This window comes from Rattus norvegicus, chromosome 4, assembly GCF_036323735.1.
Source record: "Rattus norvegicus strain BN/NHsdMcwi chromosome 4, GRCr8, whole genome shotgun sequence".
Classification (NCBI taxonomy): domain Eukaryota; kingdom Metazoa; phylum Chordata; class Mammalia; order Rodentia; family Muridae; genus Rattus; species Rattus norvegicus.
Window position 1 is genome coordinate 94,577,638 of NC_086022.1, and position 15,135 is coordinate 94,592,772.

The 15,135-nt window shown below is 38.3% G+C and overlaps 1 protein-coding gene across 3 annotated transcripts in view; it reads left to right on the forward strand.

Moving 5' to 3' along the window:
- The window catches only part of Grid2 (glutamate ionotropic receptor delta type subunit 2), a 1,477,190-nt gene that overhangs the window by 832,473 nt on the left and 629,582 nt on the right, over window positions 1-15,135 (forward strand). For all 3 annotated transcript variants that reach the window (NM_024379.2, XM_017592903.3, XM_039108399.2), the window contains exons 6-7: window positions 5,552-5,725; window positions 13,828-13,989. In NM_024379.2, coding sequence (NP_077355.2) covers window positions 5,552-5,725; window positions 13,828-13,989 — 336 coding nt within the window. The remainder of the gene's footprint in view (window positions 1-5,551; window positions 5,726-13,827; window positions 13,990-15,135) is intronic.

Consider the following 15,135-nt stretch of genomic DNA (forward strand, 5'->3'; position numbering starts at 1 on the left):
GAAAGAAACACTGAAAAGAATTTAGTGAGCTTTCAGAAACGTTCAGATAGGCATTTTTGTTTTTCTAAAAGGAAACTAAAGTTTGAAGAAACTAAAAAAAAAATACCAAGTATTTAAAATATTATTAAGGAGAAATAATGAGATTTTTAACAGCAGTCTTACCAATGAAAAGTTTCATTTGTTTTTGGCTTTGTTTTGAATTATACTTTTGAAATCTCTATTGTCTTCATTTTAATTATTTTGTAGATTTCTTTTTGTTTGTAAATAAAAAATCCCTTTTTCATCTCTTACATGACTTCTCTTAAAAGACCACATGGGTTTCGTGCTGTGGATCAGACAGGGAGCTTCTACTTGTGTCCACAAAGCAGGCTGGGAAGTAAAAAAAAAAAAAGGCTTCTTACCTCCTTAGTGGGTGATCAAACAAATGAATACAATCTTTTAAAAGGAAGGTCATTTTAGCCTATCTTTTGGAGAGACTGCGGGAAGAACCCTTGCACTGTTTCCTTTTTCATCTCCAATGTTGCTCCTAATGTGTTACTTGAATCCTGAAAGCAAACAGGAGTCAAACAACAAAACAGGAAAGGCCATTCAAAGCCAACTAGAATTCATGGGAAAGTTCCCCATCATATTATAAGCTATATTATACAGACATAGAAGAGTAGACTAACATGTATGTCTTTGATGATATCTTAGCTACAGTGTTGCAAAACAAACTATCCAATAAACAAAGCAACTTAACTTGTCATTGAACACTCATTCAATGTTAGCACTACAGAAGGTGATAGAAAACCTCAATTCTTTCTTCAACCTGAAGACTCTACTGTGAATGTTTCCAAGGATAGATCATCACTGGCTTGAAAGCTTTAGTGCGTTTTACTACTGGTCTTACGTTTTTAGTCCTTGACAGAAGTGCCATTTCTCTCTAGCAAGTCAATATCATTTAGAACAAAAATAAAATGTTCATAACCCATGCCATTTACATCAGCTTCTGGTTTTATCTGAACCAAACAGAAACACAAAGAATGAACTTGTTTGAAAGGAAAAGGATTATCAGACAGTACATCCAAGGTCAGTGCTCTCTTACAATTCAGGTCCACCCAGCCACCTCATTCTCTTGAAGTGTACTTCAGGAAACCTGAACCACATCCTTCTCTCCCATGTTTGTTTGTTTTCTCATTTACATGCTTACTATAAAAATTAATAGAAGCATGGTGATTTAATCCTATTTCAATAAAAGGTGAAAATATGGATATTTCAAATTTGTTAAAAAGCTGAGTGTCTGCCAGAGTACCAACAAAGCCCTCACAGGCATGTTCATGCCCATTTGACTGAACATGAAGGAAGTGATTTTGTCTACTTCACTTTGCATAACTATGGTTTAGTAGTTAATTTTAAAACAGGTTGCAAAAATTTATTTAATCTTATTGCACCAATAGTTCTATAGAGAGAGATTATAAATCAACGTTGGCGTTATGCATTATGGCACAAGTTGTAGAAACTTGAAAACAATATATTTCATTTTAATTTGCATCAAGTACCCTGTACTAATGAGAGGCTGTACAGCTCACAGGGTGTAATCAATCAAATTAGGGCTTGGTGATAGTGTTTCTAGTATCCGTGCTCAGTGGGTCTGTTTCACAACAGACTTCTGTATCAGTAGTAGCATCCTTTACGGCTTTAAAGCAAATGGTGCTTTATTTGTTTTACAAAAGCCAGAACTTAGATAGGAAGCTCCTCTGCTTCAGTGGCCATCCTTATAACTCCTGAGTTCCTGGTGATGCTGACTCTGACCTTCAATACTTCCTGTCGTTTCAGAGACTTAAAACAAGTTTAAAGTCGTTATCCTCTGTAAGTCTGAGAGGACTGTGGTTAAGGAAGAAGTCTTTAGTTCGGGGATGTAGATTCTCGTTCTGAAATTTCAAATCTTAGATATTTAATAGATATTTTGCACTTTTTCTTAGTTTACTGATTAGTTGACCTCTGTGTTAATAATCAATCAAGAAGAAAATTACCATTCTGTCCTCTTCCGCATGATTTTATTTCAGATTTCAATATAGTGTTTGCAAAATTACTTGATGTTAGTGTTGGACTTTCCTGAAATGTCAAAGGGTCTACTCTGCCATAGAAGGAAGAACCCAAACGTATCAGAAAAACATCTTCTAACTGCACCATAGCAGACTACAACCTTTAAGTACTGAAATTTGCTATCAGGATTAGTTATCATTTTCCATGTCTACTGTTAGATTTTCTGCTACTAATTCTGTGAAAGGAAGCCGTCTATGACTGGTTCATGCGTTACAACTTCTGTTGCCTAGCACTTACCGAGTACTTACTGTGGTCAAGGAACTTCATTAGATGCAAAGAGAGAAAAGGAAGTGAAAGAGGGAACATGGTGAGAAAACAAAACAAGCTCTTGTTTTCTGAAATAATATAGCCTAGGCTAGCAACTGATTTAATAGATCTCGAAAGTCATTTTGGCCTTCCAGTTTCTCTTAATTTTACCCTGAGATTGACCTATTTCAAGATTTTAAGAATGACTGAATTCCAAAGCGGGAGGGGGGCACTGTGTGTTTCTGTGTTCTTACCAAATAATTTCTCATATTTTCCAATATCGGCCCTTACATAGTTCACAGTCCGGTCTATATTAAACTATTAATGTAAGTTGAATGTTTACTTAACTCTTGCTAATTTATGATTATTAGTAATTACTCATTGGGAAAAGTGTTACACTTTTTTTTCTCAAAGAAGTAAAAATGAAAAGTCAGCTATGCTGGACAAATCAGTTTTTATCACAACATTATTACAGTATTAATTGTGTATTCATAAGTAGATGCTAATGAGGACCAAAGGCAACATTAGAATTCTGGTTCTTCATGGTCTTTAAAAACCTGACTATTCCAGTATCCATTTACAGAAATCAATTAATATATTTTGTGGTGCTGGGGTCTCAGGCAGCATTCCTTCTTTTTAATAAACTAGTTCCCCATGGAATTGCTTTCAAAGTCATATAATGTAAATTTATCTTAAAAATAGCAATGTAGACCCTCTTTGCACAAACGTTTGTAATGTTAGTACAACCATTTACTGAGGAACCTTTTGTCCCGTTTTGAAAGAATTCCTGTTTTAGACTAACTGATCAGCTGCCAGTAAATGTGTGTATGAGTTTGTGTTGGCCACACTTGGAGCACACCTTTTGGAGAACAAAATGATATCCCTGTCAAAGTGAGGCCCATCCCGATCAGGCTGCCACACCACTCTGAATAGATTTGAAGATGAAGTGTCAAAACTAAAATTACAAGTAAAATTTTTGAGACAGACTGTTCATTTCCTTCAGAATGGCAGGTCCTTTTCTCTCAGAAAATTACTTTCATTTTCCTTTCTCAAATAATAACAGACAAAACATATTTTATTCAAGTTGGCATTCCTTCTGATTTACTTGAAGGTGTGTAACTGAGAACTTCATCTTGTGGAACCTTTGGGTTGGCAGCAGCCCTTTCTGCTTTTGGAGACAGACGCGTAAGAGGGTTTGTCTTAGGGCAGTTCTCAGGACAGAAGATCTTAGTCCTTTAGACCTATCAGTCGCTAAACACTGATGTAATGTGTGTTTAGAATCTTCATTGCCATCATTCCTAAATACTAATCAAGATGATTCTATTAGGGCAATGCGGCTTCTTATATAATTACCACATACCATTTCCTTCTTTCTTTCCATGACATCTCTAAAATCTTCCATGAATAAAACATATGATCCAAATGAACAGCTTTGAGTCTCCTTGTATTTTTTTTAATTTCTAAAGTGTTAATAAACAGTGATTCGATGTCATTTTTTAAAAGAAAAGGTAAAACCAGATAAAGGAGCTAGCATTTTTTCTGATACAGAGTAGGCATTTATAATCTACAGAGTTTTGACTTTAATATGCCGACGTGTAGTTCATCACCATCTGAGGCTCAGATGACGATGGGAGCGTTGGATAAGTTTTGGTAAATAGTTATCGGATTAGGAAAGAAGAATCCCATATTCACATAAAAGCAAAGCAGTGTGTCATTTGCTACCTTCTGGGTCAAACTTCCTGACTGTACAATGTAGTATTTTAAAACATCGAAAGATATTGAGTAGCAAAGTTGATATTAATTCACTTTAAAAGATTTCAGATGACAATCGGGTATTAAAATAGAGCGGACTGGACACTCTTTAATTCTGCTTTGTGAGTGGGTAATGGAAAGCTCAGTACTAGGCTTTTGCCAGACCAAGTTTAGGTGGGCAGAGAAGTGACACAGTCTGAGGGGAAAAGACTTAAGCTGCTGAAAACCATTGTTTATGGAGCATTAAAGACTAATCGCCGAGAACTTCCTGATGCGACTCTGGATACAGCTGATGGCAGGTGTTATTTTATTTTTAGAGAAACCTGTATTTCATAAAGAACATAAAGAAAGGGTGAGTTTTCTGGCTACACGCCACAAAGAATGGTAATTTATAATTAGCGTGGTAGAGAAAGAAGCACATTGACACTTACTTGGGCGTCCCTTCATCATATAGGGTTGGTTCCTTGCATAGAAACAAAAAAAATGTACATGTCAGTCCACAGCACCCCATGCCAAATCATTCATTTTCATTGCATAAAAATCAATTCACACTAATAATCTATTCATCACAAAAAGCTTTATTGGCTTAAAAGGTTTCAAATGGCCACGATGGAGCACAAGCTGCTTTAGGAGAGACGGTTGGGAAACTTAAACTTATGTTTATCACTTTGCTTCATATCCCAAGTAAAACATGTGTGTCCACGAGACATTATTATTTGTACAGTATTTCTTTGTTGGTTATTGAGCCTAAACTTGGAACCTAATTTCAGAATAGGGACGCGTGGTGAAGGGAGTAGAGAATGAATCTCTTAGAGTTTGGCAAGCATGCCTACACAGTCAGTATCATTGACAGGGTTCATGCTAATCACCAGAGCTAATTACATTTAGGAGGTGACCAAAGTGAAAGTTAACTCTTTCACCAGTACTTATTGAGAACAGATTCCTTCCAAAAAGAGACATATATGGATATCAGTAAGAAAACATTTTATAATAGTGTCTCCTTTGCTTTCTTTTACTTACTTCTTTAAAACCCTCAATTTCCTGGCTAAGAAAAAGAAGGATGCATCTTACATTGCATCTTCCTTCGTTGGTACACGAAATATATTGAAAGATATTAATGAATAATAAACTGTAATTGAATCTTACTTTGTCAACTTTCAATATTTTTCTCTTATATTTTCAGCATAATTGGTTATTATAATTGCTTTGAATAAAGCACCGTTAAGCCACATGCTCTGTGTAGACTTGTTTAGCCATCAGGTTACATAATATAAAGCGAGAGAAAGCAAGGTTGACTGGATTCAGTATTTTGATAAATACACACAACTTTCATTAAATGCTAGTTAAATGAAGGAGATGTGTTAGGGCAATAGAGTCCTTTGTACCTCCAAATAACTTGCCAGCAATTCTTTTGTATTTCTGCTACTATATTTAAGAGCTGCTAATTCTCCCTCTTCTTATCTTTTAGGAAATAAATGATGTGGATGTTCAGGAACTTGTCAGAAGGTCCATTGGAAGGTTAACAATTATTCGGCAGACATTTCCAGTCCCCCAGAATATAAGTCAGCGCTGTTTCCGTGGCAACCATCGAATTTCTTCAACACTGTGTGATCCCAAGGATCCCTTCGCACAGAATATGGAGGTGGGTCTTAAAGGGTGGAGTATATCTTCCACGGTGCATCTTCGGGGGCCTGGAGTAAAATCTCTGAGTGACACTAGAACGAGGTGGCATACATTATTGTTCCTGGGCACATTCTGTCCTCTGACATCTAAGTGCCTTTAGCAAGGAGTGGAAAGAGCCTTTGTCTTTGATCCTTTTGATCCTACTGTAGGAAAAAATACCTACTTTCTTAAGAAAAGTACAATAAGTGAATCTTCCTTCCTTCTAAGCAAACAAGCAGATACAGGACATTTCCTGGAGGGGACTGGGATTGACACACCCAAGGTTGCACTTCAAAGTATTAAGTGAACAGAATGGCTTGACTTCTGGGACACAAAAGGCAGGGATATTTATTCCCTTTTAAAAGAATTGCGAGATTGAACAATTTTAACTATTTAAAAAATAGGAAGGGAAAGCATATTTAAACTTCCAAACGCATTGTAGTGCTGTGGTGCTGTAAAATTATAAAAAATGACTGTCTTTTACCCCCACTGGCACCGCAGTGCCCCAAGGTATCTAGTGGATATCTTGCCAGAAACCTACATCCCAATTCCATGATGGCCCAGTGTCTACACACTCCCTAAAACTTAAATCGCTACATGAAAGAACACACAACACAAAAACCTTTGATCCAATTGATAAGATATAATTGCCCACCTAAACATACAGCGCTCTATACAAATCCATCCCTTAAGATTATTCATAACAACCTGTAAATATAGAGTGGATTCTTAACGTCAGCCTCCATGTTCTCTCCGTACTTCTCTGCCTTCTCATTCCAGGCTCCTCCTCTTGCGTCAAACTTTTCTCCCATCCATCCTTGCATCTTGTTCAATGACAGGCCTCGTTCTATCTGTACCTGCCTTCACCTGCATAATGAAATCATCCCACAGTGTTGTTTGTCCATACCCAACTCACACAAGGGACACTAACACTCTTACCACTACAGAAGGATTTCAAATTAAACACTAATTTCTGAATAGGAGACTGGAGAGCACCAAGTTTACACAGCTTACTCAGAAGCTTGTCCTTTAAACAACTCTTGCAGCCTTTTTCTCTTCCTTTCTTTTTTAAAAGAAAAATTGTATCAGCTATTTTCCTCTTCTACTGGAGTTCTCAATCTGTCCATTGGAAACCGGTGTTAAAGAAAGCAGGCACCAGCAGCAGGGGACCAGGAGAAGTTCTCCAGCACTGCAAAAGGCAGGGGGATGAAAGAATCAATCTGTCACATCCACCTATACCTGTAGTCAGTACTGCAAAACAAACCTTCGTGGTACAGCAGTCTCTATGTTTACTGCAGGAGTGCTGTGTCAGCATCCGAGGATATTTAAAGGATGATGTTAGGTATCCGCAAAGATTAGTCATCATCAAATTTGCAAATCAGAAAAATATAATGTATTCTAGAAATGTCATCCTTTAAAAAGTTTAGTGCTGAAAATATTTTACTATCTAAAAGTGTTTTAATAATGTGGGAATACAACTTGAAGAAGACTAATTTGTGTCCCACAATATCTCATAAGGTAATTGTGCAAAACCAAGTCTTTGATAGCTAAATTCCACAGCCCCTTTCACTCACGGGCTGTTTAGAACATTGCTATTTACCCTAACATTTCCTCATATTTATTTGTACTAAGCCCATGGCTCCAAGATTATTGTGCATTCAAAGAGCTGCCCATTACTAGGTTGTAAGGAGGTTAGCTTTAGCCTCTTCCATGGCAGAGGCTCTGAAGCCTTACCATGCTTGTCTAAATGTTAGTGTGTTGCTTTTAATTTCATGTTCACGATGGATTTCTTACATCATCATTGATTATGAGGATATCGTGAAAATGACAGGAATCTAAATGGAGGAAAACAGAAAATAAGTTTAATGTAGAAAATTATCAAGTGTTAAAATCTCTTCACATGGGACAAAGTATCAGAAAATATAAACAACACTTAGGAACACCAACGACTGTCATTTGAGGAAAACAGAGAACATCAAAGTACATTTGCCTAACAGTGTAACTGTTGATTTAGATAACCACACAGGAAGCATTTTCTCTCTGTGTCCTCATTCAGACTTATGGAATGTTGTACAGACACACCACCCCGCCTCTTATTTCTTCCTTTTGTTCTCAAATCTACAAATGAAAGAAAACAAAACAATTAAGGTTTGGTTTTTTTTTTTTTTTTTTTTTTTTTAGAAATTGTTTCATATTAACTTACCTCTTATGTAAGAAGTTATTTATTCCTATGACAGAATTAAACTAAATATTTACTATGTGAAAATGAGAACTGACAGAAACTTTTTATATGGGAAGATTTACATAATTAAGAGAATGAGTTCAGAGCTCTTGAATTTAAAGTATTCCACTACAAGCGGAGTACGCTGTACTCAGCCCTTCTTAGGTTTAAAGCTTTATCTCACTCTAGTTAGAGAAAACAACTGAATCAAATGGTCCTCTGCACTAAACTCTCACTGGGTTCTCACTGCCTGCTAGTCCAGGAGTAGAGAGCTCCTTAGAAGCAGCCCACTCAACTTAAGTCTGTGAAGCAAAGCAGGTAACCGGGACCACAGGTAGACTTTTATCTCAGCATTCTGGAGTGCCCAGTTAAAAGTAGTGCCCACCAATGCAAGAATGCAAATAGGGCTCAGGTGTGCAGTAAGGCTAGAAATTGAATTCTAACATCGAGTAGACCTACAAACTGAGAGAAGATGGGGAACCATGGACCAGTTGGCAGGGTCCTACCCATGGCCTTTTAAATGTACTTAGAAAGGGATGACAGATTTGGAAAACACTGACGACAAATTTCATAAATCTTAAATTCGAAATCAAAAAGCAAATAACCCTGGATTAGCTGAAGTTGCATCATAAGTAACGATGACAGGGTGAATAGTAGAGTTTGAGGGAAACAACCCTTCCTGCATGTTTTAGTTTGCATGTAATGGAGAGAAAAAAGGCGACTCCCTATTTTTCCAAGAAAATATCTTCCAAGTATTAGGTTGTTGGTAGGGATAAGACTATGAATGCAATTTAGAGGGACAGACCTGGCCTTGTATGAGCAAAACTCATCATAGAATATAATTCAGTGAATTAGAAAACACAATGTGGTTTGAAGTTTGTTGTTATTGTTTTGTTTTTTGTTGTTTTATTTTTGGTTTTTTGTTTTTGTTTTTGTTTTGTTTTGTTTTGTTTTGTTTTTGACATAGTGTTTTTCTATGTAGCCCTGGCTGTCTTGGAACTCACGCTATAGACTCAGCTTGCCTTGAACTCACAGAGATCTACCTCCCTTTGCTTCCCAAATCTTGGGATTAAAGACTTCTGCTGCCATGCCTAGCCTCAGTTCGAAGATTTGAAGGGTATACATCCTTGCTTAAACAAGGCTTGCTAAATAATTGTTCAGAACAATCAGTGAACTAGCAGATATGATCACAATACCATTAATGTAATTTAGAAAGAACAGGGAAAGTGTGGGAGGCAGAATCAAGGTCCCAGAGATTGATTTACCTTTACCATCTTCAAGACAAAGGATAACAGTCCTTTAAGATTAGTATACCAAATAATAGTAGTGTACAATACTGTGCCCATTTATAATAAGTTGTAAAATATGTTAGTAATCTTTTGAGTACTTCATATAAGAAAATAGGACTGTTTTTTAGAACAAGCAAAGTCAAACTAGACCTTTGCAAATAGTTTTTATCTGTTTACTATATTGGAGGACTACCAGTGTTATACATTACAAACTAAGTTTATACAATATTTGACAATTTTCTTCAAAACGCCTTAAGAAAGATGTTGAAACGTCCAGCAAAGGAAATGCCACTCAGGTATCCTCCATCCTAAGGATACAAAGGCAGTACATTCTGTCAATAGAAAAATATTCAAATACTAAAAATGGTATGCTTATATAGTCTGTTAACATTGTAACATCAGTGATTTTATAAAGCTAAAATATTTTAAATAATCTGTCAACTAAACTATTTATTTTTCTCTAAATCATTGAGTAAAACTGAATCACTTACATATGTCAATCGAATCTTACAGATTTGATATACTATACCTGCTTTAGATTCATTCTGTGGCACTGAATACATTCTGATGTGTACTGCTTGCCACCAGCTATTCTTTTAAGGTCAGTTTGAAGTACAGAGCCATGACCTTCCATAATGCCTAGATAAATAGCCTCTGCATAGTCTTTCAGAAACTTCTGTCCTCCAACTTAATTCTTCACTTGTCAATCTCCACTTGATCAAAATTGTAAAAGACATGAACCTATGAGGAAAGAGATTATGTAGCATTACATAATTGAGGTCAGAACTGTTAGTATTGACTTGTAATAATCCTTAAGGGTGAAATTCCAGAGAAATCAAGTAGTTCCACACTCAATTACATAAAATCTAGGTAGAAGAGCCTTGGTCTGACAGCTGCTCAAAATCGTTACTTTGAAGGCAAATTCAATATGATCACAATGCAAGTCAAATCTGTTGTGAACCACTTTAATACAGTCTTGGACTCTGTGTCAGAAGCACTTTGCCAAGATCAAGAGAGAGACTGTCTTCCTGTCCTATCTCCTAGTCAGCTCACATCTGCATTAATGTGTCAGTTCTAGTTATTAAACTTTTTAGGGAAAGGAGAAACAAGAGACAGACAAACAAAGAGGCCTAGTGTGGCAGGCAGCCTTGAAACTGTATCTGTTGGTGATCAGCAGAAGGACAGAGGATATTACAGGGCAAGTGACAGATGGTTCCTGGAGGTTTGCTGGTGTCAGAGAACAAGGGGGTGGCAGGAACATGAATAAGCTGTGAGAGAATGGATGCTGGAGTGCAAGATTGCAAAAGATGGGGTCATGTTCATATTTTCAGCCAGTCACTCGTGTGTGTAAGGGATGAAAATGTGCATAAAACTTGAAATCAGTTTTTTACACTCAGACAGATGGCTTGGCATCACTGTGTAGGAGGAGTCAAAGACCTCATGAAGACAGTGACTGGAAGATCAGTAGATGGTGTTGAAATGGAGGTGAGCAAAGGTGAACCTCAGAGGAGAATGAGAACCTGCTTGAGGAAGAAGTAATAGACTAGGAGAATTAACAGCTCAGAAAAGGTCTGAGTAGACTGTTTGCAATGTGGCCTTTACTATGAGCAAAAGTGCTCCGGAAATATGTCTTAGGTATGAAGAAAAAGACTCTCTGAACTGTCAGGTATGAAAAAAATGCCCAAATTCCTTATATCTCAATTTCTGTCATAATCACCTGACTTTCAACCTGATGTTCTTTTCTCCATTTTTCCCATTCTTTGACTTATTTTGACAATTGTTTATTGAAACCCAAGTATGTTCCAGACTGTTAGATAAGTCAAGAGGAGATTTAAAAAAAATAAGAAAACAAAATCACATAGAAAAAGGACATACAGCACACATCATCATTCACCTCTAAAAACATTTAACAGCACAGCAATTTCCAAGGGATGGATGAACTGAGTTTTCTTGAAGCCACAGAAAGGATGGCTGTCAAGATCTTTAGGGGAGGAGAAGTCATTATCTTCAGGGAATGACACATCAACTTCTGCTTCAGGGATAGCTTCATCCAGTGTATGGGAGAGTGGTCCTGTTTAACACAGTAGATCAAAGAAGAAGCAAAATGCATGGAAAGGGAAAGGCAATTGGGAACATTAAGGGGGTGGGTGGTCATGGTAGGAAGAGGCTAAAGGAGAGTGGAATCATTGGGTGGACCAGATATGTAGTACATTCCTCTATGAAACATTCATGAAATAAATTACCTTTTAAAGGACTGCCTAGGTCATCAGACAGAAAGAAGGATTATCAGGAAAGGATTCTCCTGCAGTGTAACCTTTGAACAGAATGTGACAAAAGTTAGCTATTTGGAGGGAGAAAAAAAGCACCTAGAAAGATTCTGTCAGGCCATCTCACAAAAGCAAAGGAAGGGTCAAAATTTAGATGAAGGTGGAAGGGGTTCCAGGATAGACGGGGAAGCAGGGGTGAGAAGTGGCTCAGGATAGACGGGGAAGCAGGGGTGAGAAGTGGCTCAGGATAGACGGGGAAGCAGGGGTGAGAAGTGACCCAGGATAGACTGGGAAGCAGGGGTGAGAAGTGGCTCAGGATAGACGGGGAAGCAGGGGTGAGAAGTGGTCAAGGACAGTCTGGGAAGCAGGGGTGAGAAGTGGCCCAGGACAGTCTGGGAAGCAGGGGTGAGAAGTGGCTCAGGATAGACTGGGAAGCAGGGGTGAGAAGTGACCCAGGATAGACGGGGAAGCAGGGGTGAGAAGTGGCCCAGGACAGTCTGGGAAGCAGGGGTGAGAAGTGGCTCAGGACAGACTGGGAAGCAGGGGTGAGAAGTGACCCAGGATAGACTCAGAAGCAGATGTGACGAGTAGTTCAAGACAGGCAAGAAGGCAGGTGGAGGGAGTGGTTCAGGACAAGTGGAAAGCAAAATGTAAGAAGTGTTTCAGGACAGGCAAGGAAACAGGTTTGAAGAGTGGTCCAAGACAAGTAGGAAGCAGGGGTGTGGTGTGGTTCAAGAGAAGCTACTCAGGGCATATCATTTATGTCATTTCGAGAATTCTATTGAAAAATGTCTGTGGATTATTGGGTATGACCCACTCATCTTCCGTGTGTTTTTTTTTTCATTTTTCTGTTGGGACCTTGCAGTCTCATTCTGACCTGAGTTCAGGAGCCACCTTTAGCCTTAGATCTCATACTTCACTCACAATAGATTTCTACCAATCTAACCTAGTTCCTCCAACAGTTACCCGTGTTGGGTGATAGTGACAACAGCCTGCCCGGACATTTCTGTATAAAAATTACTTCAGTCTTACAGAGTACATAAGTGTCTTCAATACCTCTTCAAAGAAATTCCCACATCTACTAGTGCACATCTTCTATATATTTGCACATAAAATGATGCCTAGCAATCCCATATGATTAAAGATTCTCTGAGATGAGAAACGAAACCCACAAGGGGACATTGTAGGTTGTTGGGACATTCTGTCTAACGGCTGCGCATGCATCTAATTATCCCACTGGCTGGATCTCCGCAGCATTCTGTAATGTGCAGAGACGACATTGTGAATTTCCTTCTTGATTAATTATAATCACTGACAATCTGCATAGCCTCCCCTTGGTTTGCCAGAAAGACTGTGAAAATATGGCACTAGAAAACCTAAGAAAGCCGGAGTGCTTCAAGGTGAAAATGAGTTTCTATCACTACCTCTTGCTCAGCTTAATTTTTGCAAAGTTTTCCTTCTGAGAGACAATATACTGACATTTAGAGGCTTTCGCTGATGTCTTACCTCTCTTCATGGTCATGCTTCCTGGATAAATTCTAATATCCTCTTAAAACCTAGGCAACATTAGTAATTGACAGTCATCCTGGCAAGACTTATTGAAGGATTGCAATAGACCTTGGGGGAAAACTCAGCTATAATTCACTTAACTACCCATGTAGAAAGCATGGTTATTGTAGACAAAAGGAAGTTATCAAAAGCACACATGCACAGTTGACCGGCTGATCATGGCATTTGTCCTGTCATTCAATCGTGGTATTGTGTATCACCACAGCTCTTTGTATTAATTAAGTCATTCTGGTGTTTATGAATACTTCTGATCACCATTCTTTCTCATTATAGAGGTCTCTACAATCACACAAAAGTGACTGCTTCCCACTCTGGATCCTATGACATTCTTATACGATCATATTTGAAACAATGTTGATAGTTGAATCCATGTGAATAACCAAAATGTGGAAAGTTGACATACTGAGAAACTTTATTACTCAGGGTCCCTCTCAATTTGAAAGTCTTAAGACTTCTGACTCTTCAGAGAGAAATAAGGACCGGGAGATTTTTCTAAGGACAGACACTAACAGCCTTGCCTCTGTCAAAGCTACTCTTTTTTAATCTTCTCTTTCATGCCCACATAAGCCAGAAAAGCAACTGAGGTATAGAATCAGACAGGCCTTGTACTCAGTGGGAAAACTAGTAAACAACTCAGTGAAGCATCTATGGATGGCAGGAGAGCTGCCAAGCTGTCATAACTCCTGTAGATGCCCAGAGTGGAGGGTCTGATGACTGCTGTCTAATGTCTTTCCAGATTTCTAACCTTTACATCTATGACACGGTGCTTCTGCTTGCAAACGCCTTCCATAAGAAGCTGGAGGACCGGAAGTGGCACAGCATGGCGAGCTTGTCCTGTATCAGGAAAAACTCCAAGCCCTGGCAGGGAGGGCGGTCCATGCTGGAGACCATCAAGAAGGTAACTATCCGTGAGGAAGAGGGCCCTGCTCTGCACTGGTACACAAAGCTGGGTGAGCAGGCAGGTGGGGTTGTGGCTAGGGATCTTTTACAAGTTTGTTTTCTCTTTAACTGACAATGCTGTAAACTCAGACCAGAAAATGGAGGAATGCAATATTTATGAAAGACAAAGATATATAGAAAAGGCAGATCTTCTTTATAAGATAAATTATACAAGAAGAGAAATTTAAATTGCCATGGAAGGTGCAAAATTTAAATTGTCATGGTCATGCCTTTAGGGTAAAGAAACAAAGGTTTTATGGTGCATGTTACAAGGTATGAAATGTTGTTCCTTTGTCTTTTGATTTATCGACCATACCATCACAGCTGAAAACACTCACAATAGGCCTCGTGGTTCCTCATTTGAGTAAAACAAGGTAAGCCATTGGACGCAAGGACATTTATCTTCTATTATAAACACAATTCTAAACAGTTAATAGGTTACTGTACTGCGAGCTATTTTGGGAACCGATTGTATACTTCTTCACTGGCAGGGGATGGCCTTCCGGGGTGACCTGACTGTGCTTAGCTACCTGCTCCATCCCCACAAGGGGATGCCATTTGTCTCTTCTCAGTGGTATAAGCACTCTGCAGTTGATTAGCCTCTCTGTCATGTCATCCTGGCTGACATTCTCCGTTTGTCTTGCACAGCTTCTTTGATTTAAAATGAAATGATTAATAAAACAAACAAATTTCTCTTGTCCCCTTTACACAGGAGACAGCAGTGAGAAGGTTTGTGTCGTTTACCTTACCTGTCCTTTTTCTTTTCTCCTACGTTTGCCTTTCTTTCCGGAAGCAAAAAGAATGACTAGTCACTTGAAATATGCACACATTTAGAAAATACAGTGAATTGTCTAGAAAAATTTCACATTGCATGTAAAATGGATTCTCAAAGAACAGGAAGCAAAGGAAAGTGATTTTTCAATGGACTGATGTTGATGTTGATAGCATTTCTTCTTTATGAAGAATCACTTTGCTGAGAATTTAGGCTAACAACCAAAGTACTTAAGAATTAGATATGTTGAACACACTGGCAGAGGGACATTTTTGCAATGGAAAATGAATAAAACAAATAGAATTTAAGGTGCTGCCAAATCTCCCGGCACCA